General features: G+C 36.3%; 1 protein-coding gene across 1 annotated transcript in view; it reads left to right on the plus strand.

The window, feature by feature from the left end:
- The window catches only part of LOC149799876 (sodium leak channel NALCN-like), a 158295-nt gene that overhangs the window by 55486 nt on the left and 77472 nt on the right, over positions 1–25337 (plus strand). Inside the window, exons 15-21 of the mRNA XM_089959315.1 lie at positions 5592–5666; positions 6289–6362; positions 7539–7784; positions 10446–10550; positions 11178–11381; positions 13568–13747; positions 14581–14701. Coding sequence (XP_089815441.1) covers positions 5592–5666; positions 6289–6362; positions 7539–7784; positions 10446–10550; positions 11178–11381; positions 13568–13747; positions 14581–14701 — 1005 coding nt within the window. The remainder of the gene's footprint in view (positions 1–5591; positions 5667–6288; positions 6363–7538; positions 7785–10445; positions 10551–11177; positions 11382–13567; positions 13748–14580; positions 14702–25337) is intronic.

The raw sequence follows: 25337 nt of genomic DNA on the forward strand, positions 1-25337 counted from the left end.
GCAAATGAGCAGCATCTTGGAGACAATTTTTATGATAGTTATATTTTGGAATCACTTAATAAAAGTCATGACTTGACTAAAAAACATGGGTATTTTTTCACGAAAAGTACAATTTAAAAGTGACTAGTTTTTCTATTTGTTATGAAGCAGGGATATTTGGAATAGAAACTTGATCTGATCTAAGCAGCAGTTTTATGTTTTTATTCTTAAACTAATATATTTGTGTATAAATTAGTTTTTTTATGGGTTATTATTAAAAATATACTAGCAACTGTTAGGCTAATTGTCAATTTACTATTATCCTTCCCATGATTCTTTTGTTCTGTATTGATTCTGTGATGAGTTTTGTGTCAGGCAAAAAAGCCTTAGTTGTCTAGATGGATTTAGTTTGTCACTGGGATCATGACTATAATGTCTGCTTCTTATGATACTGTGGAACTGAGCTGCTTCTTCATCTTTTCCTTCTTTTAAAATAAGAAAGATGACCAGGGCTGGACATGTTGGATGTTTAATATAGTTCTTCATACTATTTGTATCCCATTATTTTTATTAAGCTTGCTAGAAGTTGGAACATATTATGCTGTGATATTGTTTGTCTGTCTGTTACCTTTACCAATTTCCTTTTGACACAGTAACTTGAGCTCTTTGCCATTGCCTGCAGTGACTAAACTTTGTCGATGGTTTGAGTTTGGAGTCAAGACAAATTCTATCCATCTTGGTTCAAAGGGTCAGTGGGCATGGTCATCATGATTGAGATAAGAAAAATGGTTCCCTATAATAACAATGATGTGGAAGAAACTTTGGTGTCAAATTGTACTACTTAAGGTATAAAAGAAACCTATTGATTTTGGTGTTAAAAGGTAAAGGAGAATATCACTGTAAATGAGATAAGAAAATGGTTTTCATTAAATAATTTAGTTTCACATCAATGACCATGATTAAACTTGGTAGATGTCTTTCATCTCAGGTAAGGTTGAAGCCTGTCAGTTTTGGGGTCAAAAGTCAAGGGTTAAGTTAAAACAGTTTTAAGTTCTAGACCATGTATAGTAACCAGAATTTGTAGATGAATTATTTTTTGTGTTAGATGGCAATTTTAAAGTTGGTTACTCACCCATACTTGCAGTTTAGAAATTTCTTATAATTTTAATATGAACTCTGAAATCAAAGTACCTTGGCATATATTAAAAAAAACTGCCTTGTATGTTTAAATGGGGATAAGAAGTCAGTGCTCATGGTAATGTTAAATCGATTAAGAAAAAGAGGTTTTTGCACAGTAAGCTTAGTTTAAGACTGCAAACCCTGATTAAAACTACAGGTCATGGAGACCTATTGATCAATGATCACACATTCCCAAAATATATTACATAATGCCAATTAAACATGACACAGATTATAATGTACCCTTCATGCTACTCTTATTGTGAGTAATGAGATATCTTAAAATGTGCACTTCTATTGGTCTCTCCTGCCTTCCTGCTGTCCCACTTGAATTTCTGCATGATAACTTGCTCAAAATGTTGTGGAGACCATTCATCAGATTTTGCATTGCTGGTTAGATGTATCTTGGTTTCTGGGTACTGTTGTCAAGAGTCATAATTCTCGATGCTAGACACAGTCAGGCCTTCTATAATAACCACTTACAAGTTGAAAAATACATAGAGCTATATGAATGCCCAGTACAGTAGCTACCATTTATAATACTGCCCTGTTGTATTAACTTCTACATGTAAGTGGACATGTTAACAGTTGTTATGCATTAATTTGACTATTGATTGGTGGCTTCTTGGACTGTACACAAGTAAAACATTTTTGTTCTGAAAAAATGTATATATTGTACCTCCAAGACATAGTTCACATGATGTTTTACAGAGAATTATGTGTACTTATAACAAGAAGTCTCTGAATTCATAATTTTTGTCCAGCCCTTGTCTGAAAATTAGGGTTTTGAAATAGCCAATTTATCATGTTTCACTCTGTATATATCAAAATAATTCTTCCTTCAACAAATTCTTAGGTAGCTAAAATAAGACATGTTTTGTGAAAATGGCATATGTATGAAATTGTCCATATAGCGGCATTGTGGTGCATGGTATTTCTGTAGAGTAGATTTATTGAAACTTTGCATCATATTTGTAAATTATTTAAGAAAATTCATGTTAATCATTCTGCTTTCAATAATAAATATTCTTTTCATGATCCTATATCCTAGAATTAACTTTTTTGCCACTTTTAAACAACAATTTCAAACTAACTTGTAACTTCAGCCTATTTTATGTTTCTCTTTTTTGCAACTCAAAATGTCAATGACACCTTTGAATTTTATTCTGATGTGAAATTTATTAACTTTCTATAATCTGGTATTTGTTTTTCACATGTGAGGAATATTAATACCATGCATTGTTACACATGAAATAAATACCGTGATGGAAAAGAAAAGTCGAGGCTGATATCTAGAGTACTTTAAAATCGTACATGATTTGATATGCATCTTTAGGTTGCATAGTGTTCAGTCTTGGTAGAAACTTGGACTGTAGCATCAATTATTAAGGTAGTTTTGATGAAGGAAGCAGACCACTTGACATTGGGAATAACAAACTTTCTCTATATACTGCATTATTGACAGCTACTCCTCAGTTCTGGAAAACAGTTTTAGATTGCTTTGGTATGAGGGACTGCACTAATTTACCAATGAGGAGGAATAACATACTGCCACAATGGATTAATTTAGATGCAGTGTTGATATTGGTAGACATTTGTTTTCAAGAAAAGCCTTTAAAATAAAATGTTCATTAGCCCAAAAAGTTGATATACAGTTTTTTAAATCATTCCTTCTATACCGTGGTTTGGTAAATAATGCCTTTCTCACTATACATGGTTTGCTGCATGACACCGTTCTTGCTATATTCCAGTTCTGTACATGATGTGGTCATCCTTTATGGAGTCTAGCTAATCTGTTATAATGAAGAAGGGCTGTTTGTCATCTATAAAGAAGTGTGCTTAAGTGCCAAAGTCATTCTTGAAAATTTGTTAGTTTTAGAAGAAAATGAATAATTGAGAAATTCTTTAAAATTGTGAGAAACAATTTTTATACAGCTCAGTTATGGCAGTAAAGTAGGGAAAGTTTGTTATCCATGAATAAACTCGGAAAAGTGAGGCAAGGGAAAGTTTGAAGAAGCCAGTTCCATTCAACCTTTGAAGCAGACAAGGATATCTTGTAAAGTGTATCAGTTTACTGTGTGAAACTGAGTTCTTTCAGGCTTTTGTATTGATGTCATTCATTTATCACACATTTTAGTACAAGTTTCAAGTCCCCATTTTTGTGTTGGGATTTCTTTTGCAATCAGTCAGAAGATTAATTTTGACATTGTTTATTTTATGTCTCAAGCTTGTCAAGTTCCCTGGCTAAATGTCAATATGTCTTCCTTGTTCAGGGTATGGGAAAAATATTTTGATGACATTCACATCACCTGGTATTGTTTATATTAATTTCTCATTGTTTTAAATGTTGTAAAATGACATTTAATATGTGAATATTCCTAAGCATTTTCAAACAATAAGCAATACTACAGCATTATTTCTCAGTGATATCACAAAATTGTTCTGTGCAATATCAATACATTATTTATAGGCAATATCAGTAATTATTTCTAAGCAATATGAATACATTATTTCGAAGCAATGTATATGCATCATTTCTAAGCAATAGTCAATATATTATTTCTAAGCAATATCAAGGTATTGTTCTTTAAAGCAATATCAATATATTATTTCTAAGCAATACTAAGGTATTATTTCTCAGCAATATCACAACATTGTTCTAAACCATATCAATACATTATTTCTAAGCAATATCAATACATTATTTATAAGAAATATCAAGTCATTGTTCTTTAAGCAATATCAATATATTATTTCTAAGCAATACTAAGGCATTATTTTTCACTAGTATGATGACATTATTTTGAGCAATTTCAATACTTTTTCCTAAGCAATATGAAGGCATTGTTGTAAGAAATATCATTATTTTATTTGTAAGCAATTCATAGGCATTATTTTTCACTAGTATCTTGACATTGTTGAAAGCAATTTCAGTACTTTATTTCTAAGCAAAATGAAGGCATTGTTGTATTAAAGCAATATTAAGCCATTGTTAAGCTCTATGGATAACCTCTAAATGACCGCTAATAGATCTGTAAGCAGAGTTCAAGCAAATTTAACAGCATTCTGGCATTAAGGACTGAAATTAATGCAATTGCTGCAGATCCATCATCACTCTGACTGCCATTACTAAACACAAAGCACATAAAATGATTTCTTCCAAATAGAAACTATTTTAACTGAACAGAATTGAACAAAATTTGACAGAAAGCATCTTAGCATGATGGACTTTTACGTTTCTTTTAACGATGCTTTCTATCAAAAGATTTGTAGCAGTAAATATAACTTAGTATAAGGTATAATGATGTAATAAGGATCTATCTCTCTGTTAGATATGATGATGCATGCATTGGTCGGAGTGATATAATTCATCTCTTTGATATGATAATAAATGTATTGGTTGGACCAATCAATATAAGTCATTGTCATATTTGATTATCCAACACTTACATTTACTATCCACTTGTGCTGATGATTAGTTGAAATGTAAAGGTCAATGATTAGTTCAATGTACTTAATCAACCTTCGATATTTGTCACATGTATTTTACATATTTTTATTTTAATTGACAATGTTATTTAAATATATGTTGTAATGGTTAGGTTACTTGCATTTCATAATGCTAAACATAATTGCTTGCCATGTTAATAGCACTAAATGATGGAAGCCTATATTAAATGGAACATATTTTAAATTTAATTTAAGATTTCAACCCTAAAAATTAAAAAATTAAAAAGAGACTTGATAATATTTTATGTATAAAATATTGATAATAATTTATTGCTACCTCTTGTTTGAGTACATCATCATTTCTGTATATATATATATATATATATATATATATATATATATATAGAGTGGGTTTTTTATGTATGAAACTTTGCATGGCATGTTTCACTAATTATTGTTTGCCAATTAATATAAATATTGTACTATTTCATATTGCTTTTGATGCTTTAATGCTACTCAGATTCACATATAAGTAGTTATATCTTTTTTATATACTGTTCATTATATCATTTTTTATAACTCATCACCAGAAATAAATATATTTAATTACATTTTTATCTATTGACTCATTCATTTTGATATGTAATGATTAAATTTATGTATAAATCTTTTTGTTTGTTATGTTAAGTTTATTGAGATGTTAATTTTCTTTTGGAATCAAGGAAGTGTTTTAATATAATTTTTATATACTTAGACAACAACACTTCAAATATAAAATGTTAAATACTTTTACTTTTAAAGTATTAGTCTCATATTGAAGAAAAAATTGATCTTGAATACAATTTCAGCTATTATTAAAAACAAAATTTTTCAAGTGTTTTAAAATACATGTAATTGTTCAGTGACTGATGATGATATTGATGTTAATGATAATGATGATGATGATTATTATTATTATTATTACTACTACTGTGTCATTCTAGATTGTTTTGAGCTTGTTTGTTGCGGTTATCTTGGATAATCTGGAGTTGGATGAAGATATAAAGAAGTTGAAACAGGTTAAAATCCTGATTATCTCTGTCCTTTCAAAGAAGATGATAGTTTGCATGTCTGTCTGTTTGTCTTATGCTGGTTATACATACTCACACACAAACATGTTGCCATGTGATACATCCCATTATGCTGTTCCAGGTGAGGTGGTCTTGGACTTTTGAAAAGATTGCAGTTTATATCCTAATTGGACTTTGCCCTTTTTAGGCTTTTTAATTGCCAGTTTTGTGAAAAAATTTATCTGCCTATCCTGATTTTGATGCTTTCAGTCTTTCCATCACATCTGTATGGCTTCACATCGTAAAATATTATTGGCTTGGTCCAACAGGTGTCTAAACTTTTATCTTCCATTATTTGTGATTCAAAAACATTTATAGTTTGATGTTTTATCGATAGGTAGCTTTTTGATTGGATATATTAAAATTTCATTGTGTTTTTAAGGTTCTAGTACAGTAATCATAAAATAAGTAATCTTTGAATGTGATTATTTTAATGATGATGAGCATGTATGTAAATTATAACATTTAACATTTCATATTTTTTGTCTTTCTGAGTAGATAGTGCATGTACACACATGCATACATCATATTATTTTACACATATTTGAAATATTTCTTTTCTTCATTGCAGCTGAAGGCTCGTGAGATGAATGTTGAATCTCAACAGACCCTCCCATTCAGGCTTCGGATTTTCACAAAATTCCCGTTAGTCAGTGCTTACTTTTTTATGACTTAAAGGGACTGCTTCCTTTAGTGCCTCTGTTTTCTACTATTTGTTGTTGAAACAGTTTTTGTTGTAGTAATTAGGTGCTTTCAATATGCCTTTTTACCCCTTCAATGGCCAATCAAGGTCTGTGAAGGGACATAACTCAAAATGGTTACCTCCCTTGAAATAATTTGTCAACTTCCATGTAGTTATGCAGATAATAAAGAATCATTTCAATAGACAGTACTCGTCAAAGATAATTGCTTAAATAATTTTTTTGAAATATTGTATTATTCTTCTAACCAGTTCTCAGTTTGAAGGTATTGATAAGAAGAGACTTAACACATTTATTAGGTCTGTTCTGTTTAAGCATCCAAGGTACCAAGGGAGGCACTTGTACAAAAATATATGCCAGGGTGCTCAGATTACCCAAAGAATTCCTCTGAACACAGTACAAAATTCTAAATTGCATCTATGGGTGACTATTCTGCATTCAGTATGCCTTCCCTGGGTTCCATGTATATTTTTACAGGAACATCCCTTTTCAAAATTACATGTATTTAGAATGATTTTTTACATATGTTTATGTTCATGAAAAAGAAAATGATCTGATTAATTATGTATATTCTGTTGACTTGTTCGGTTTAATGTTGTCTGAAACATACCTTGCCATTAGTATTATCAGTACTTTGATTAGAGCACTTACAGTGATTGGAACTAGGAAATAAGTCTTGCATTTGCAAACTTAAGGATGTTGATAATGCTTTTACTCCTACAAATTGAATTCTCCTGGTTACATGTTAACAAAATTGGTAGAACAGATTTATGTATTTGTTGTTCATGTCCTCAAATCTTTCAACATCCTGATACAGTGAAAAATGTTGTAAAGAAAAATGTTATTCTTCTTGACACTGTGTCCCTTGAAGATCCGTGATTTCAAATTGGTGTTGAAATTGTTTTCAGTTTATCTTTGGTGGCTTTTACAAAGAATGTTTAGAAATTGTTGCACAATCCGGGTACAATAGAAGTTAGAAAAAGATTTTGAACATTCATTTGGGTATATCAGTTTCTTCTTGCGTTTCATGATTCTACATGGCCTTTGATTACATTCATAATCAGTGTGATACAAGATGAATAATTTACATGTTCATTGTTATTTTTACTGGCACTTTCAGAAATCATCCACAGATGGTTAAGTTGCACAAGTTACCTGGTGAGTTTGACATATCAGATGTGAGGGAGAGCTTTATTAGACAGTTCAGCAGTCCCCAACTAAACTTGGTCCTGGACACACAAGAAACCCAGGAGGAGAGCAACCCTTACCTGAAGCCCTCACCAGTGAGTCTCATACAGTCCCCAAAGTTTGGTGTCAGGAGTGGGGGATCGGTAGAAAAAAAGAGTGGGATTGCATCAATTATAAGGTATGTCCTTGATCAGTTACAGTTGGATTCAGCATTAAATAGGAATACCTTGTCCCAAAATTGTGCTTTTGTGTTTCCTGCAATTTTCAGTCTTCTTTCCTCCAGATATTCACCCCAGTATACCTTCTGGGTGCACTTTTTTATCATCATTGTGTGTTTATATATTTTAGTGGTAAAAGTTGTGCTTCATTGATTGTTTATGGTGTAAAATATAGGTTTAATTAAAACTTTGTACAAAACTTTCACATCTGTGTTGGTGCTAACAAAATTTCCAAAGGCATGTCACTGACAATCACTGATTTAACATGTTTTCAGAGTTGAACTAATGACAGTGGGAATTCTTTTTGTGAAGAAATACATAATTTAACAGTAACGCAATGAACATTTAGTTTGGAAAGAAAATAATTTGAGAAAATGGAAACTATTACATGTAACAGTGCTACATAATGGGCTAAGACTGAAATAACCTAAGATCAAAATCTGCCATGAAAAATTCTTTTGTGTAGCTTTTATCAGGAAAGTCATATATTCCAACATATTGTTGTTTTTAGGAGCTGGTTGAGCACCTAATACAATTTTTATTGCAGTAGTTTAAGTATCCACAAATAAATATAAATATCTTGGAGGCTACTACTCAATAAGAGCAGAAATAGGTCACTGACTTTCTCTTAATGCGCAAGTAATTTTGCAGTTGGCTTAGTTTATCTAACACTGTTGTATGTGCAGTCATGAAACTTCATGGGTGTATTCATTTTGGAGGGTACTACTCATCATGAGTCACATAAGGTCACTGTGACCCAATTTTCATGCACCAATCGTATCATTTGGCTTATATGCTTATCTCGGTTTATCTGACACCATTGTATATATAGTCTTGAAACTTAATGGGTGTATGTGGATGTATTAATCTTGAATGGGTACTATTCATCAATGAATTTCTACATTTAGCAGTTCGTTAGTCACTATTATGTGTACAGTCATGCAATTTGATGGGTGTATTTATATAATAACTGGTTACCATAGTGACTTACTCTTAAGGTCACAGTGGGCTACTTTCTTGATTTAGTAACTGTGCTAGGTTCTTATATTATGCCATTATTATTATGCATTCTAAAAATTCTTGTTGACAATTAACTTCTTCCACGAGTATTTTCATGTATTTCTCTTGTCCCTGCATAAATTCTGTTTCCCCCAGATTTAGAGGACACTGGCTTTATAAGAGATACAATACCTGGAATCAGCCATTGCAATTTAGTATTGCTTTTAGTGGTGTCAAATGGAAATTGCTAAGATTTTCTATAATTTTGTGCCAGTGATAGCATTACTAAATTGCAATGACATAGTCCAAGTTATTATATTTTTTTATATAGAGTTTTGAGCTTTCATGCTTAAAATGTTTGAGAGTACCGGACCTGGTCTGTAATTCTTTTGTCAGCAGCATTTATAATTTGGAACACATTTAAGAGCTTGGGAATAATAAGAAAAAAGTATATTATGAGATCACTACAGAGCAGTTGAGCATCTTGTTAATATTACAATGGTCTCCCTCTCTCTTTGGCTGCCAACATGAGTGGCTACCTCCTCTCTATGGCCAGTTTTCTCAGCACTGATGAGTTTGTGTACAAAAAGTACCTTTAATGAGCAGCCATCCTTCTGATGTAGCATGAGCCAGCATATAAGTCTAAAAATGTAAAATTTAACACATGTTCAAAACTAGTATTTAAATGATATAGTAAGGTAAGTAATCCATTTATCTTTTCCAGTTATCAGATCTTCTTTATTGATGTAAATGAAGGCTGAAGTACAATATAACATTGTTAATATTTTATCATTATCTACAAACACCAGTCTGTATATGAAATGGGCTAAACCAAGTTGTGATAGGGTTTGGCTTCACACATCTCTTGTGTTCTTCTCTTTGACAATTATGACGATAAATTGGTCAGCATCGGTTAAATTTAGTTTTTGTGATTCACACACAAAGAGAAATGAACCTTGAACAAAACATAGCAGAGTGTCAGGCAAAGACAAAAAAAATTATGTCACAGTACACATACCACTTCCTTTAAAAACCAGGCATTTTGTCTACTTTATAACAGTTCCATCTGCATGATTAGCAAGGTATGAATAAGTCTGTACAAAATTTAACATGTCATCACATAAAGGGAAAAATTTACTTTAGAAGAAAAGTATACATTATTCGACTCATCAGTGGTAGAGAGAGTTAAAGAGTTCTTGCCAAAAAAACAACTTGTTATTGAGACAAAAAAGCCCATCGTAACAGATAAGGAGAATATTCTGCAGCAGTTAGAAAATGGAGCAAATGGAAAGAGAATGATTCTGAATGCCAAGCAGTGTTTGTATAAAGATTTAAATGGCAGTTTCTGAACGGTTGTGCACTGCACATGCCAAGAACATTCCACTCACAGGTTGATTGATTTAAGAAATAGCAACAATTTTATCAGTTGAAATGGTATAAATATTTCATGTTTAAAAATTTAGAACTACTGTATGTTCACTTGAAATAAGTCTAAATGTAGCTTTCTTCATAACACATGCATATACCTCTCATAAATGAAGTCTCCCTCTAGAAAGCCCACTCCACTCCTTATAAGAAGTGGACCAGTGTAGTATTTGTTTTGTGTCAATAACTGTTTTCAGGGACTCCAATCAGCAGAAGTTAATTAGCAGTGGATCGGGACAGATGGTCTCCAATGCACCCAAGTCACTTCTGTCTCAGCAGTACCAGCTTAGAATGGACAGAAGGTAAGGTAGCATTCTTTTACAAGCTTTTTCAGTAGGATTTTATCTACTGTCATCACTCACGACATGATTACTGACTGTTCTTAGACATGATATCCATTTGAATTTCAGTTTAACTTTGGCAAAGTTTTTCATGGTAAAATAATAGTAAAACATTAATTAAGATTCTACCTGAAAATCTTTCAGTCTTATCAATATAAAAATGCATTTGTCTGGTCTCTATGTTTTACATAAGAGCTGGGGCCCTGAGTGGCTGAGTGGTCTAAAGCGCTTTCCGTTACGGATCACTGCCATCTCACCTCTGTCTGTGTAGGATCGAGTCTCGGATTTGGCCAATGTGGGTATGTGAGAGAGCTTGCCAGTAGCTTCTTGAGGGTCGGTGGTTCTTTCCGTGGTTTTCCCGGGTTCTTCCTCCACCATTAATACTGGCCGCCATGTATAGCCTATCATGTGCTGAAAAATGGTGTTAAACCCTACTACTACTACAACAACAACAACAACAACAACAACAACATAAAAGCTGATATTAGTCACACATAGAAACACATGCATGCAGATAGAAATATGCATACATACGCTCACATGTTTCTCAGTCCATTAATGTTTCTCTTTAAATTTGTATTATCTCAGGAGTATGAGAGGCTCCAGGCCAGGTAGTCTCAAAGGCACAGGTCAGCAGGGGAACATTAAAGAAAATGGGGATATTCACCACCTGTTGAGGAGTGCTGTGGGAGGGACATTTGGAGCAGTAGGCAGCAGCATGACAGGGAGAAGAACTGATGATTTTGATATCAAAATCATACAACAGAAAAAGCAACAGGCAGAAATGAAAAGGTTTGGGACCTTGCTGTGTTAGATGTCAGCTTTTTTTGGTCTTGTCTGAAAAGCATGGGAAGAATATTGGTTTTACTTTTCTGATGGTGACAATGCTAACAGCATCTTTAGCAAGTTTGATATTTTGCTGTGATTCTGGGGTCTTGGTCCCTTTGAGTTGGGACTATTTGTACTTAAACGAGTCAAATTGGGAATTTTTGGAGTTAAAGGTAAACAAGGCAGCATGTGTATAGCATAGCATGTTTTATTGTTATGAAGTAGTTTGCCGGCATATAAAGGTATTATTTACTAGCAGCATTATAAAATCCAATATGGCAGATTTTTTTCCTATATAGCAACTGCAAGGAATATAGGCTTTTCATTTTTATTAGTCCTTTTTCATTTTTGACATAGAAATACTAGAATTGAACAAAGATTGTGTTCTCTTGCCCATTATCTTTATACCCAGTCCTAATTCCTATCCGTTAGCAATTTTCCTGTAAAAATGAGGAAAATTTACACAAAATATGGTAAAATTTTAGCCACCTTCTTACCCCATAGTATTTGAAGTTAGCCCAGTCTAATCTCTATGATCATGTACATACTTTTGAAAAGTATGATTTTTCTCTTTTCTTGTAAGCAGCCTTGATCATATGCAAAGCAACATGGATATTTCCAACACTAACAACCAAGTTAGTAGCTTGTTCTTGTGCGTGTATGTGTGTAAAAAGTCAGCATGTCATCAGTTTAATGATTTTCTCTGTCATTCTGTAACTGAATAGACTAATGAAATCATGAGATATATAGTAGTGTACACTAGAATATCACTGCCAACAGATATTTGACCTAATTTATTGATATACCAATAGTACATCTACACTGCCAAGTGGAATATTTTACTCTTGTTCCTGGGCTGACAAACAGACCTACTGACCACCTGACCCAGCTCATATCAACATAGTTTCATGGGTCAGAGAAGGCTTAGCCTTGTGGTGACTTCACCTTGAAAGACCCAGGAAAATCTTGTTTATTTAGGCTTAGCCTTGTGGTGACTCCACCTTGAAAGACCCAGGAAAATCTTGTTTATTTGTAAGGTTTGTGAGGAGACAGTATTCTTCAGAACATCTGTTAAGAAAATTGTTATACTATAGATTAAATTTTCACCTTCATGTATATGTTATTGTGAATTTTACTTTGTGCCATCTCCTTAAAGTATTGAATTTGAATATCATGCTATTATATTCATCAAGAATACTATGATGTGAACATTGTGTTGAAGTCCTTACTTTTTCTATAAATTATCTATACATTATGCCTTATGTACAATACTGTTCATGGGAGATGGAAAAGTAGCATGAATTATTGTGAGGGATCCTTATAATGAGAAATGTTCCATAAGGCTGTCTCATAATAGTGCATACAAGAATTATAATGTTGGTATTTAATGATATGAAATTATATTAAAAATTGTTCACATTAGCCCCAGAACCAAATTTAGTATAAATTTTAAAACATTTTAACCAGTTTAATGACATCAATAACTATGCCCTTATTTAGAGGGATATTGGTATCCCAGGGTTATGATAGTAAGGGACATAAGTATCCTAAAAGGGTTTATAGTGAGGGCTACTGATGTCTTGAGTTCTTTATAAAGAGGGACAATGTTATCTTAGAATTTTTACTGCGTGGGATATCAATATCTCAATAAGCTTAATGTTGAGGGACATTAGTTTCCCAAGGGCATCATATTATGTGTCATTGATGTCCTAAGGGTCGTCATGGTGAGGGATATTGGTATTCCAAGGGTCATTGTAGTGAATGACATTTGTATCCCAAGGGGCTTTGTAGTAAGAGACATTGGTATTCCAATTGGCATTATAATGAGGAGTAGTAATATTTCAATTTTTTTTTTATAATGAGAGATATTGGAATCACAAGGGGCTTGATAGTGAAGGATATTGGTATAATAAGAATCTTCACAGTGAAGAAAATTATATCCCAGTGGTGACTATAATGAGGGCCATTGGCTTTATACTACGGGATATTGGTATCCTGAGGTGCTTTATAATGCAGGGCTTTGATATCCTGAATGACATTGTAGTGAGGGACAATTGTTTCCCAAAGGGGATGATAATCAGAACCACTGTACAAAAATTTACTAGAAGCAAATTCTTTGAAAGACCTCATTTACAAATCTGATTTCCTAGGAACCAGATTGAGGATGACCTGCGAGAGAATCATCCTTTCTTTGATACTCCCCTGTTTACTGTTGGAAGAGAGTCCAAGCTGCGTAAAATCTGCCAGTTGATTGTGAATGCCAAGTATGAGTATATGCTGAGAGATCCTGTCACTGGCAAGGAGATCAACAGCAAGTACAAGCGTTTCCTGTAAGATTATGTTCATATGCATCTTGTTATTGACTCGAGACTATTTCCGAATTGCATGTCTAAAGTTATGGTTGAGGAATTTTAATTAAATATGTATAATGAGGGCAGTCAGGACTGTTATATGTGCCCAGGATTGACTAGTACAATTACAGTTTGCTAAATTGTACAGTCTTTTTAAAAAAAAGTTGCCCTTTTCTCACTTTTATTTAATTTGGAATAGTGCTCTTGTTTTAGATGTTCCACATACTGGGACATAACATATTGAATATTGAGGTAGACCAATACAGATGAAAATATAACACATATTATCAATTACAAATCTGTCTGCTTGTTAATTTTCACGAGAGATGAGAGAAATTTGCTTCAGATTCAAGCTTCCTCCTGAACAATGAGTAAGTCTTAAAAAATGTGCAATTTTTACTCTCTCAAATACAGCAAGACAAATGTTTGCAATCATTATTCATTTATATAGCAATATCAGTATGCCTCGTACATAATGTTAATTAAAAAAATTGGGCAAGTTTTATTTTACAAAATATCTTCACTAAACTCATTTTTTTTAGAAATTTCATTACAGTCTATCATTAAGATGCTATCATTTGTTTTTGCAACTTTTATTATGAAACAAAAAAAGTAAAATCCCTGTTTATAATTCTATCCAGTTTTGAATTAAAATAAGGGGGTGTAGCATTGATATGCATGCAATCTTCTGTTTGTGTGTTCTGTTAAATTGTTTTCTAGGTTACTATGGTCGTTCTTTATGTTGCATTTATTAATTTCTAGTATTAATTCTAAATCAGCTTTACAGTGGGCATGTATCTATTATATTTCAGTAAACTGTTAGGACTAGTCACCTACTTGGACTGGATCATGATATTTGTCACAATTCTATCCTGTATCTCCATGATGTATGAGACCCCAAAGAACAGAGTCATGAATACTCCAGAACTCAGGGTAGGATAGCTTTTCATTTGTAAAGTTTTCATGCTGTGACATTCAAAACACATGAACAGACATCAGTTACATTATCTATATATGGGGAACATGATGTGTAACCTAAAGCTGTCATCACCTGCTTGGTCACCTGCGATTACATACCTTTAAGTTGATATTTGGGTGGTGATATGGTACATACCATGATTAATAGTATATATTGCAATATCACAGTAAAGGTACAATTCCTTCCTTACCCATTTGTAAAGATACAACACCTTCCTTGTCCATTTTTCTTTGCATGTGAAGTCTGTGTCATTGTACTGGCATTTTAAGCATAAAAGTAAATTGACTAATATTACAAGAATATATTATGACTGTTTTGTAGATCCAGCATTTTTGTCTGCACAATGCCTTTGTAATTATTTGATTCATTTAACCATTAATATTTACAGATGGGAGCTGTCATACAGCTGATGGGTTTGTGTTTAAGATTGTGTTTTCCATTTTGTGTTTTCCAGTGTTTTCCATTTTGTGTTTGCCATTTTGATCTTAGCAAAGCATTATATGGTCAAAATATTTGTTGTCAACATTCAATCTTCAGACTTCTTCCACACCAGAAATTGTGATAAAAAATAAAATTGTTCAGGATATGATCAGCTTATTTTTATTCCCTCATCATGCCATTCAATGGAACTTGTTTATATTGAACTTTGATGACATAAATTCATACAATTTAAATGCCACTTGTAAAGATGCCACATTTCTGTACTTTTTGAATAGACTTAGAAAATGTTCCTTATATAAATAGACAATATTTTCTTTTTCTACATTAATACAGGGTGTATTTCATTGCGTGCTTAAAAAAATGATATTTTGACAAGTAAAGCAACAAGTTAAAATGTATCTTTTTTTTTTTACCAACGAAATATATCTGGTATTTACACAGGAAATTTTTATATAAAAAAAATTTACATACAAAAAATGCTTCCAAATCAAAGCTTAGAAGATTAAACTCATTCTTCAGCACCTCACCCCCACCCGCTTTTTGTAACTTCACCTCATTTTTCCTTCAAATACGTTCCCCGATCACATTAACGTTAGGATATAAACCTGCTACCTCTTGAATCCAGCCCTACTAAAAGACGAAAATTCGTCTTTTCGGTCTATCTGAGATAGACCAAAGGGCAATAACTCTTGCCCCTTACCTCCCCTTGCCACCGCCAGGTGTCACTAGTTTTTAAGCTTCGCTTGTACGGATAACACGTACATTATACCTCCAAACAATCCAAGCCATCTTGGCGTTAAATTGGACCATCCAAAGTTAAATTTGGATTTATTGCATCGGACAATCATTCTTCTACAGGTTGTATACATTATTTTAACAATTTTTTTCAAAATTGAGTGACTTTGTCACCCTTACGGATTTCGTCTACTGAAGACCATGTTACACACGCTATCGCTGAACTCGTGTTGTCAATTAAGAGTTAACGCGACACTGACTAATTTCGCTTACTCCGTCAGTAACGATTGTGGTATTAGCGAATTAATAACATGCTGAATTTCTGATTTGTGCTTTGTTTTCTTTTCTTGTGTTGTTTCAGTAGAAATGTCAACCAAATGCATGAAATGCAAAAAGTTCAAAGCAAAAGAAGACAACCATGACTCTTGTATTGTATGTACCAAGTGTACATCATCTATACCATGCAGCATGTGTAATACTTGGACAGAGCAAACGTGGGCTGATGTAGTCCAATAGGCAGCAAAAGGGAGGGATAGACGGAATAAGTCGAAGAAAGATAACATCGATGTCCTCAGTATACATCCAAAGACAGCCTCCATTGCAAGCCTTGTGGGGGACGTTGGGGTCCCCCCCTCCACCTAAAGTTCGTCGTTTGCAACTGTCAGCCACAGTAACATCTGCGGCAATGGAGGAAAATAATGTTGACAGGGTACAGCTGTCCACCTTGGAACAGATGCGTCGTTTGGTCCAGGAAACGACGACGCAGCTATTGACATCAGGCCAGATATTACCCTTATTTCCCTCGCTCACTTCCACAGCTTTTTCTGACTCTTTGGGGGAATGTTCCCCCAATTCTAGGCTGCCCAGTGGGCATAAGTCCCCCCACATGTCTGAGCATGGCCTTTGGGCCTGTAAGTCAGGACGCATAGGGTTTTTACCGGATCCATCGGATCCATTTCATTATACAACCTCTACGTCACCAGCCGTCCAGCTGTCCCAGCATGGGGACCCTATTGCTAAAACTGTCCCACCAAACATGACTTGCGGGGATTTTAGTGATAAATTCGTCCATCAAGCTGTACCACCGGCAACATACCAATACTATGGCGGAGATTTTAGTGAGAAATCTGTTTGTCCAGCCAGGACATTGGAGCAGCCAGTACCGGTGATAGCAGTACTGTCGCCAACATTCAGGCTGACCACAAGCCAGACAAACCAGCGGGCAGGGCCGGCTGTCCATATGTTCACGGCTTATCCACAAGGGTGAGTTAGTGACAGTGTTAAGGATGACGGAATCGCATCATCTATGGTATAACGGTACCAATTGCGCAAGTCCAGGTGGCGGAGCTTAAGGTGTATGGAACATTGTATTCAGAATTAAAGAACAACACTAGCTGTGATTGGTGCATTATGTAAGAGTTGTACTTTCTGTTTGGCTTAAAAAAATGTTGAGCCTCTTGGCAACATGTGAGTTTGTGTTAATTTCTATCTAGATCATATTTTGTATTTTTTATGATTTTTTTAAAATATGGTACACATGGCTGAAAATGTGCTTGTTGTGACTAGATAACTCTTACCCCTGTCTAGTTCCAGTAGAGTTATCTCTCTTAAATGCAATGGAGTACCTGGTTATGTCATTGTCAAATTGACAATCTAGCATTGTTCTATATGGCAGTGTGTGACATGCATGCCCAAGTAGGACAGAAAGTATATTTATTTCGCAGAACATTAGCATTGAGGTATATGGAGAAACAATTGGTACCGTGATACCTAAAGGAAAGAATAGCCTCACAGTGTATCCATAGAAACGCATACATGTGGGCGGCATTTATGAACTATACTAGTTTGATGTAGGAAAACAAATGTGTGCTGAACAGTTTTGGTCAAATATTGAAAGTTCTTTAAGAATAAAATGTATGAAATCTTCAGAAAATAGCACAAGTTGGCTTTGGATGGGGACTTTTGATAACTATAGCTATGATAGATATAGACTTGCGTTACCTGATGCCTTTATGTGCTGTTACCTCCTAGATTGGAATGCATGCAACAAAATAAGTTATGGAAACATAATATAGTTGATTTTGGCCAAATATTGGCTATTTTACCTGCAAAAGATGAAAAATCATGTGTACAAAAACAGCTATCTTGTTCTTGTAAGGCATGCCATAAACCAGGATAGAGAACACTCTAAGTACACTTGTAGAGAGATCACTTGTACCATGTGGGATGTTCTGGCATGAGTAATTTTTAGGTAATTTATTAAGGATATGGTATTCCTTCACACTTTGATTTGAATCGTCCTGCTGTAATTGTCCTTTTTTTTTTTACACTTTCCTGCTTTGAAATTGTTCATGTAGTTAGTTCAGTTCTCTTGCATTCCCTTTTGTTGAAGTAGCAGTGAATACCAACAAACAAGAACAGTTTCCTTAAGTCATCATTTCCCATTGGCACTTGTATAAGCCCAATTATAATCTACTATTGACTTTCAATTAATCCTATTTCTTTCTGTCAAGCTGCTCTTGTGGAATTTCCATGTTTGGTCCAACATTACAGAATGATAACCATTTTAGTCACACAGTGCGTATTCATTCCATTCAAATCCACACTGTTCTTGAAACTTTGCATCCCATCGCAAGAATCCAAATTGGCATGAGATGATATCTGCATGGTTATGGAAGGCTGCACTCTACATGCCGGCATTGTAGAAAATATGAACTATGTGATATGAAAGAGCTGCGTCATCTTAGAAATTAAAATTACATGACTCTTGAGGTCTCCACTAAATATAGGAGTCTAAATGTTAGGTTCTCACTTTATCAGTAATGTATTTTGAGATAATTTAATTGCAATGAAGTTAATACAGGTTGTTGATGAACTCATCTATATTACATGGATACTGTATTAGAGGTTACCACACCTTATGTATATCATTCAGTTATCTCCCTTACATCAGTCATAACATTTCAAGGAAATAAAATCTCACATTTTCAGTGACTGGTTATGAAAATAAAGAGAAGATTTGTGAAGTATTATATTAGCCCTCAATCTTGATGCAAATGTAAGTAGAAGCAATTTAATAATTTCTCACAGTAAAGTTTACAAGTTTAAAAACTGATAAGGTATGTTCTGCTTGGATCTGAGATAAGTTTATCTCTATCTTATGCCAATTATTATTAAATTCTTATGTAGAAGAAATATACTTTATATGTATCTATATTATCTAAATTATTCACCCTTTTATATTAGATGGAAATGAACACAACTTCACTTGAAATTTGGGTACCTGTAAGGGATGTTATAGCACAGTTGCCTTTGGGCTGTCCTTGGACCTGTTGGGCCCTGCCCCATATATTTGTCCAAGGTAAGGTCATCAAACTTTCACTTCTCATTTCTCACATTGCTGATTTTGCCTCCTTTAATTCCTTTATCATAAGCTACCTCTCCCTTTTAGATAAACACATTCCTCCTGTTTTTAACTCCATTTGATGTGCTATACTTAGTGTTTATATTTGGCATTTTTCTGTATTTTATTCCCCTAATTTCACCCCCCAATCCAACATAACCACTTATAAGCTGTGATTTACTATATCTGGTGACTGATTGGCTTATTGAAACAATTTTATTCACATTACAAAGGAGGAAAGCTTACTATTTGTGTTACAATGAGGATGGGTAGGTGGACCTTTGTGTGAGGACTGGTGGCTAGTGACCTCTTGTATCTGCAGATAGTGTAAAGTGGTCAAAGCTTATACTTTATAATAAGATTGGGTCATGTCCACCGGTCTCTGATGTTAAGTTCTGCACCTACCAAACAAATATAAATTCCTTTCTTTTAGGTGAATTGTACATTTTGAAGTAGGACAGGTACATACTATTTGGTACATTGACCTTTGACCTAGTTATTACATAATGTGACATAATGTGATTTATCCCATATCACCTATGTGAAGTTCAATAAGTGCTGATATGAATAAGATACAACTCATAGTTGAAAGAATTCATTTTATTTCAAAAGATGATTTTGATGGTGAAGCAAAAGTATGAAAACAATAGTTCAAACAGCTCAATGACATTTCTATACACATTCATATAAGACATAGGCTAGTACCTCATCAAATTGTTTTTCACAAGTGAGACTAAGTATATTTGTTACTTATACAGTCCCGAACTATTTCACAGATTATTGGAAAAATTAAGGTTTGCTATAGGTATAACGGTACCAATTGCGCAAGTCCAGGTGGCGGAGCTTAAGGTGTATGGAACATTGTATTCAGAATTAAAGAACAACACTAGCTGTGATTGGTGCATTATGTAAGAGTTGTACTTTCTGTTTGGCTTAAAAAAATGTTGAGCCTCTTGGCAACATGTGAGTTTGTGTTAATTTCTATCTAGATCATATTTTGTATTTTTTATGATTTTTTTAAAATATGGTACACATGGCTGAAAATGTGCTTGTTGTGACTAGATAACTCTTACCCCTGTCTAGTTCCAGTAGAGTTATCTCTCTTAAATGCAATGGAGTACCTGGTTATGTCATTGTCAAATTGACAATCTAGCATTGTTCTATATGGCAGTGTGTGACATGCATGCCCAAGTAGGACAGAAAGTATATTTATTTCACAGAACATTAGCATTGAGGTATATGGAGAAACAATTGGTACCTTGATACCCTATGCCACCTGGTATGCTCTATCCAGAAATGCAAGTTATTCCAGAACATGACTCGGCACACAGTGAGGGTGACGAAACTCATGCAAATCAGCCGTACACAGATCCAACCATGGAACGGACTGAGTTTGGCTTCAAGGCGGCAGTGGAAGAAATTTATAGGGTGTTGGCAACTTCAGAATGCCCTCCACCTCCTACCGCCACTCAAGACTACATAGTTAAGGCGTCTGTAGATCTTGATGGGGAGGAAGAGACACTGTCCTTCCGGCTCCTTCCCCAGTCGGCAAAAATTAAGGAGATCAGTGTTCGTCTATCAGGACGAATAGGTGATCTGGGGAATGCTAAGGCGTTCTTTTCAGAAAGCCAAGTACCAGCGACGTTCTCGGGTCGCTGGTACAAAACTCATTCAGAAGCCTTCAGTACGGATCTTCTCGCCCTGGACAAAAATATGGCAGCAGTTCACATGTCTGCTCCACTGTTTTACAAAGTGGACAAAAATGTGTTCCATGCCACGTCAAAGCTAGTCCGGAATGTAGTCGCTACGTCTTCAATGTTAGACTTGGCTTCATTAGCCATTTTCTGACTCGCAGAAAAATCCGACAATGACCATGCTTGGGAAGCGACCGCCCAGATCACTAGAGTTATTAACAGGGCAGCTCACCATTCCATGGCTAGTGCGTTGACTGCTTCTGCCAACTTAGACCTGATACGACGTGACGCATGTCTGCGGTCCACATTGCTCAAGCCCCATCATACTCTGGCTTTACGGATGACTCCATTTGGGTCACCTTTACTCTTTAGAGGAAAAAAAAAAAAAAAAAAATTGAAGAAGTTCGGAAGCAGGCAGCTCAGGAACTGCCCCTCCAACTTGCCGCCCAACCCTCGCAGGCGTTTAGAAAAAATCAGCCCCGGCCACAGCGGAGGGATGATTGGCGGACCAGGGACAAGGGATCCTTACAATCAAATGTGCAGTATAGATCCCAACCCAATGCCATGAGACAACAGTCTAATCAAGCTAGGAGGTAACCATACAGAGGCGGTAAGAAACAAAGTTTCTCCGTCTTCAAGCCTCCTTACTCTAAAAATTGACATACCCTCTCCACCACCCGCGGACAGCCTACTTGTGGGCGGCTGCCTCCTGCAATTTCAGGACCACTGGACCACCTTTTTTCCTCAGAACGATTGGGTGATCCAGGTCATTTCGGAGGGACTTCGGATTTCATTTATCCAACCCCCTCCCCTGTCCTCCTCTCCCCTCTTCACAGACGTACCGTCCGATCGGGAGAAGGATACCTTTCAACAACAGGAGATACGGTTGCTCATAGAAAAATGGGCGGTGGAGATTATGAATAAAACCGCAATCGCCGGGGTTTTATTCCAGGCTGTTTCTTATCCAGAAGGCAAATGGCAAGTTGAGGCCGATCATCGACCTGAGTCGCCTCAACCAATACATTTTACCACCGAAATTCAAGATGGAAATGGTGAGATCAATCCGTCTTTCCATCAGGCGGGACGAGTATGCCGTCGGACTAGATATGACCGATGCATATTTTCACGTCCCTATCCACCCCGTGTCACGGAAATTTCTCCGATTCGCTTACCGCGACGTGGTTTATCAGTTCCAGGTCCTACCCTTTGGCCTCAACATCAGCCCTTGGGCTTTTACCAAGGTTATGGATTGCGTTGTCACCCTGTTCCACTCGACTTCATCTACAGGGATGGCAGTGTACTTGGATGACATCCTTCAGAAACATATGGTAAGTTCTATTCTGCTCAAAGGCAGAAACGATCTTTTAGCACTTTTAGATCGTCTAGGCTTTCTCGTGAACTGGAAAAAGTCCGATCTCCGTCGATCCCAGCGTTTTGTCCATCTGGGTATGGAGTTTCTCACCGATCGGAATCTGGTACGGTTTCCTCGCACTCGCGTAATCCGGAGCATCGAACTCGTCGAGTCCATTTCCAACAGGATGTGGATTTCAGCGAGAGAATTCTTGCAACTCCTCGGATTATTCAATGCGGCGGCGGACTTGATCCCGCTTGGCCGTCTTTTTATGCGTCCCTTACAAATGACGTTACTGGCACAATGGCGCCCCTTTTCAAGTCCCCTCAATCAAACAATAATGATCACGCCGAAGATACGATCGTTCCTGCATCAATGGCACAACCCCGGTTGGCTGTCCACGGGGATTCCTCTGGAGATGCCCCAAGCGGAGATAACGGTATGTACCGACGCCAGTACCTACGGTTGGGGTGCCCACCTGTTGCCGGAATTCGCTACAGTCAGCGGCACGTGGGAGCCAGGGGAGAGGCCTCTCCATATCAACCTTTTAGAAATGAGGGCTGTCATCAATGCCTTTCATTTCTGGAAGGATCAACTCTCGGAAAAACTGTCCTCATTATGTCAGACAACTCTGTGGTGGTGACTTACCTCCTCAAACAAGGGGGCACCAAATCACCAGACCTGTGCATTTTGATCTGGCAGTTTCTACGTTGGTGCGACAACCTCCACATCAACGTACAAATCAGACACATTCCCGGCAGACTCAGTGTCTTGGCCAACACTCTATCCAGGAAAGGTCAAGTCATTCACACAGAATGGTCACTCCATCAATCAGTCTTTTTTCGGATTTGCACACTTTGGGGGCGTCTGATGATCGATCTTTTAGCGACAAGGTGGAATTGCAAGTTGCCCACCTTCGTCTCTCCGGTTCCAGACCCAGAGGCTTGGGCCGTGGACACTCTGTCAATCAGCTGGGAGGGGTGGTGGGCATTCGCCTACCCTCCCACGGTTTTGGTACCGAAAATAATCCAGAGGTTAAGGGGTCAGAACTGTCGGATGATTCTGATTGCCCCTCTCAGATGGAACAAGTCCTGAGTCACCGATCTACTCGATCTAGTGATAGATCTACCTAGGAAGATTCCAACCAGCCCAAATCTTCTCAAACAACCGCGGTCACAGGTGTTCCACCCCTGCCCAGACCGTCTCCTTCTTCACGCTTGGCTCTTGTCCGGGCAGCCTTGCGAGACAAACAATTTAAACCTTCGATTGTGGAGAGAATCTCAAGCGCAAGAAGGCCCTCCACTCTGAAGACTTACGAGGGAAAGTGGCGTGTTTTCAGGGACTGCGCCATATCAATAACATCGTCCCTTTGAGTGTCTCAATCCCTCAACTGGCCGACTTTTTTTTCTGGCTTTTCGAGGAGAAACAGTTGGCCCCAATTACTATCAAAGGCTACCGTTCCATGATATCAGACACATTCCGCCATCATGGTAGATGTAATATTGGGCATAAGAAAGATCTGTCAGATCTTTTAGACAATTTTGATTTCAATCGACCAAACTCTATCACCCTGTTTCCAAAATGGAATCTGTCCTGGGTTTTAACATGGCTCAATTCAGACAAATTTGAACCTTTAGGCCACACTTCGTTAAAGCTACTATCATACAAAACATGTTTCTTGATAGCCTTAGCTTCAGCATGCAGGGTGAGCGAGTTACATGTCCTTTCCAGTGACCCGAACTTTCTTCAGTTCAGATCAGATGGTTCTGTGGTCCTCCTGACGCAACCAGGCTTTGTAGCCAAAAATAGGTTACCATCCATTGCAAGATCCTGTTCGTGCACTCAAGCACTATTTAAAATGCACAGAGGCATGTCGGGACACACGTAAGCGCCTCTTTCTTCCAGTCAAAGCTGGTAAATGGGATATCACCCCTCAAGCCTCTGCTTCATGGCTGAAGTGGGTTATACGCTCAGCGTACTCTGAGGTCTCACAAGATCAGAATCGCCTCATGAAGATTACGGCTCATGAGATTAGAGCAATCTCGGTGAGCCTGGCATTTGAACGCAATGTTTTGATCTGAGATATAATAGAAGCTGTTGGCTGGCATGCAGAGTCAACCTTCTCCAGTTTTTATCTCAGAGATTTGGCTTCGCAGAGGCAAACCTTGAATCTGGTAGGTTCGGTGTCGGCGGCCCAGATGACCACCAGACCCATTTAAAACAATCAGCACAGCCTATCAGCTTCGCTGGATTCGCCAGTGAAATTTCGTAGGTAAGAAGATTTCAATAACTATCTTCTTAACTGTATATAGGGGTCACATATGCTGATGAAATTAGGAGAACGGGTTATCGTTCAAATGGGGAATCCAGCCATCATTCCCTAGAAGGTACCCGGGATGGAGGTAGGATGCTCAGCATTCCCTCCTCCTATTACTTATTCTCCTAACGTTAATGTGATCGAGGAACGTATTTGAAGGAGAAAGCAAATTTTTAGTAAATTGTGTTTCTCCGAGAATACTTACCCGATCACATTACTTAAAACCCCTTCCAACCACCCCGCTATGCGAGCATCCTCGTATAATATATATCGCTCAGCTTAAGAAATTAGTGACATCTGGCGGTGGCAAGGGAAGGTAAGGGGCAAGAGTTATTGCCCTTTGTTCTATATGAGATAGACCGAAAAGACGAATTTTCGTCTTTTAGTGGGGCTGGATTCGAGAGGTAGCAGGCTTATATCCTAACGTTAATGTGATTGGGTAAGTATTCTTGGAGAAACACAATTTACTAAAAATTTGCTTTTCAACTGTATTTACAGGCTGGTCATAAAATACCATTGAGTTAAGAGAGTTGTAGGCTTTGGATGACTTTGATGCTGCAGTAAATTACATATGTGACCTATTGTAAACTAGTTTATATTATCTGACTACAAATCAAGTCCAGTGAAGCAATGCAGCACTTTTGGTTTT

The sequence above is a fragment of the Sinohyriopsis cumingii genome, chromosome 5 (assembly GCF_028554795.1).
Source record: "Sinohyriopsis cumingii isolate HCF-2022 chromosome 5, ASM2855479v2, whole genome shotgun sequence".
NCBI lineage: Eukaryota > Metazoa > Mollusca > Bivalvia > Unionida > Unionidae > Sinohyriopsis > Sinohyriopsis cumingii.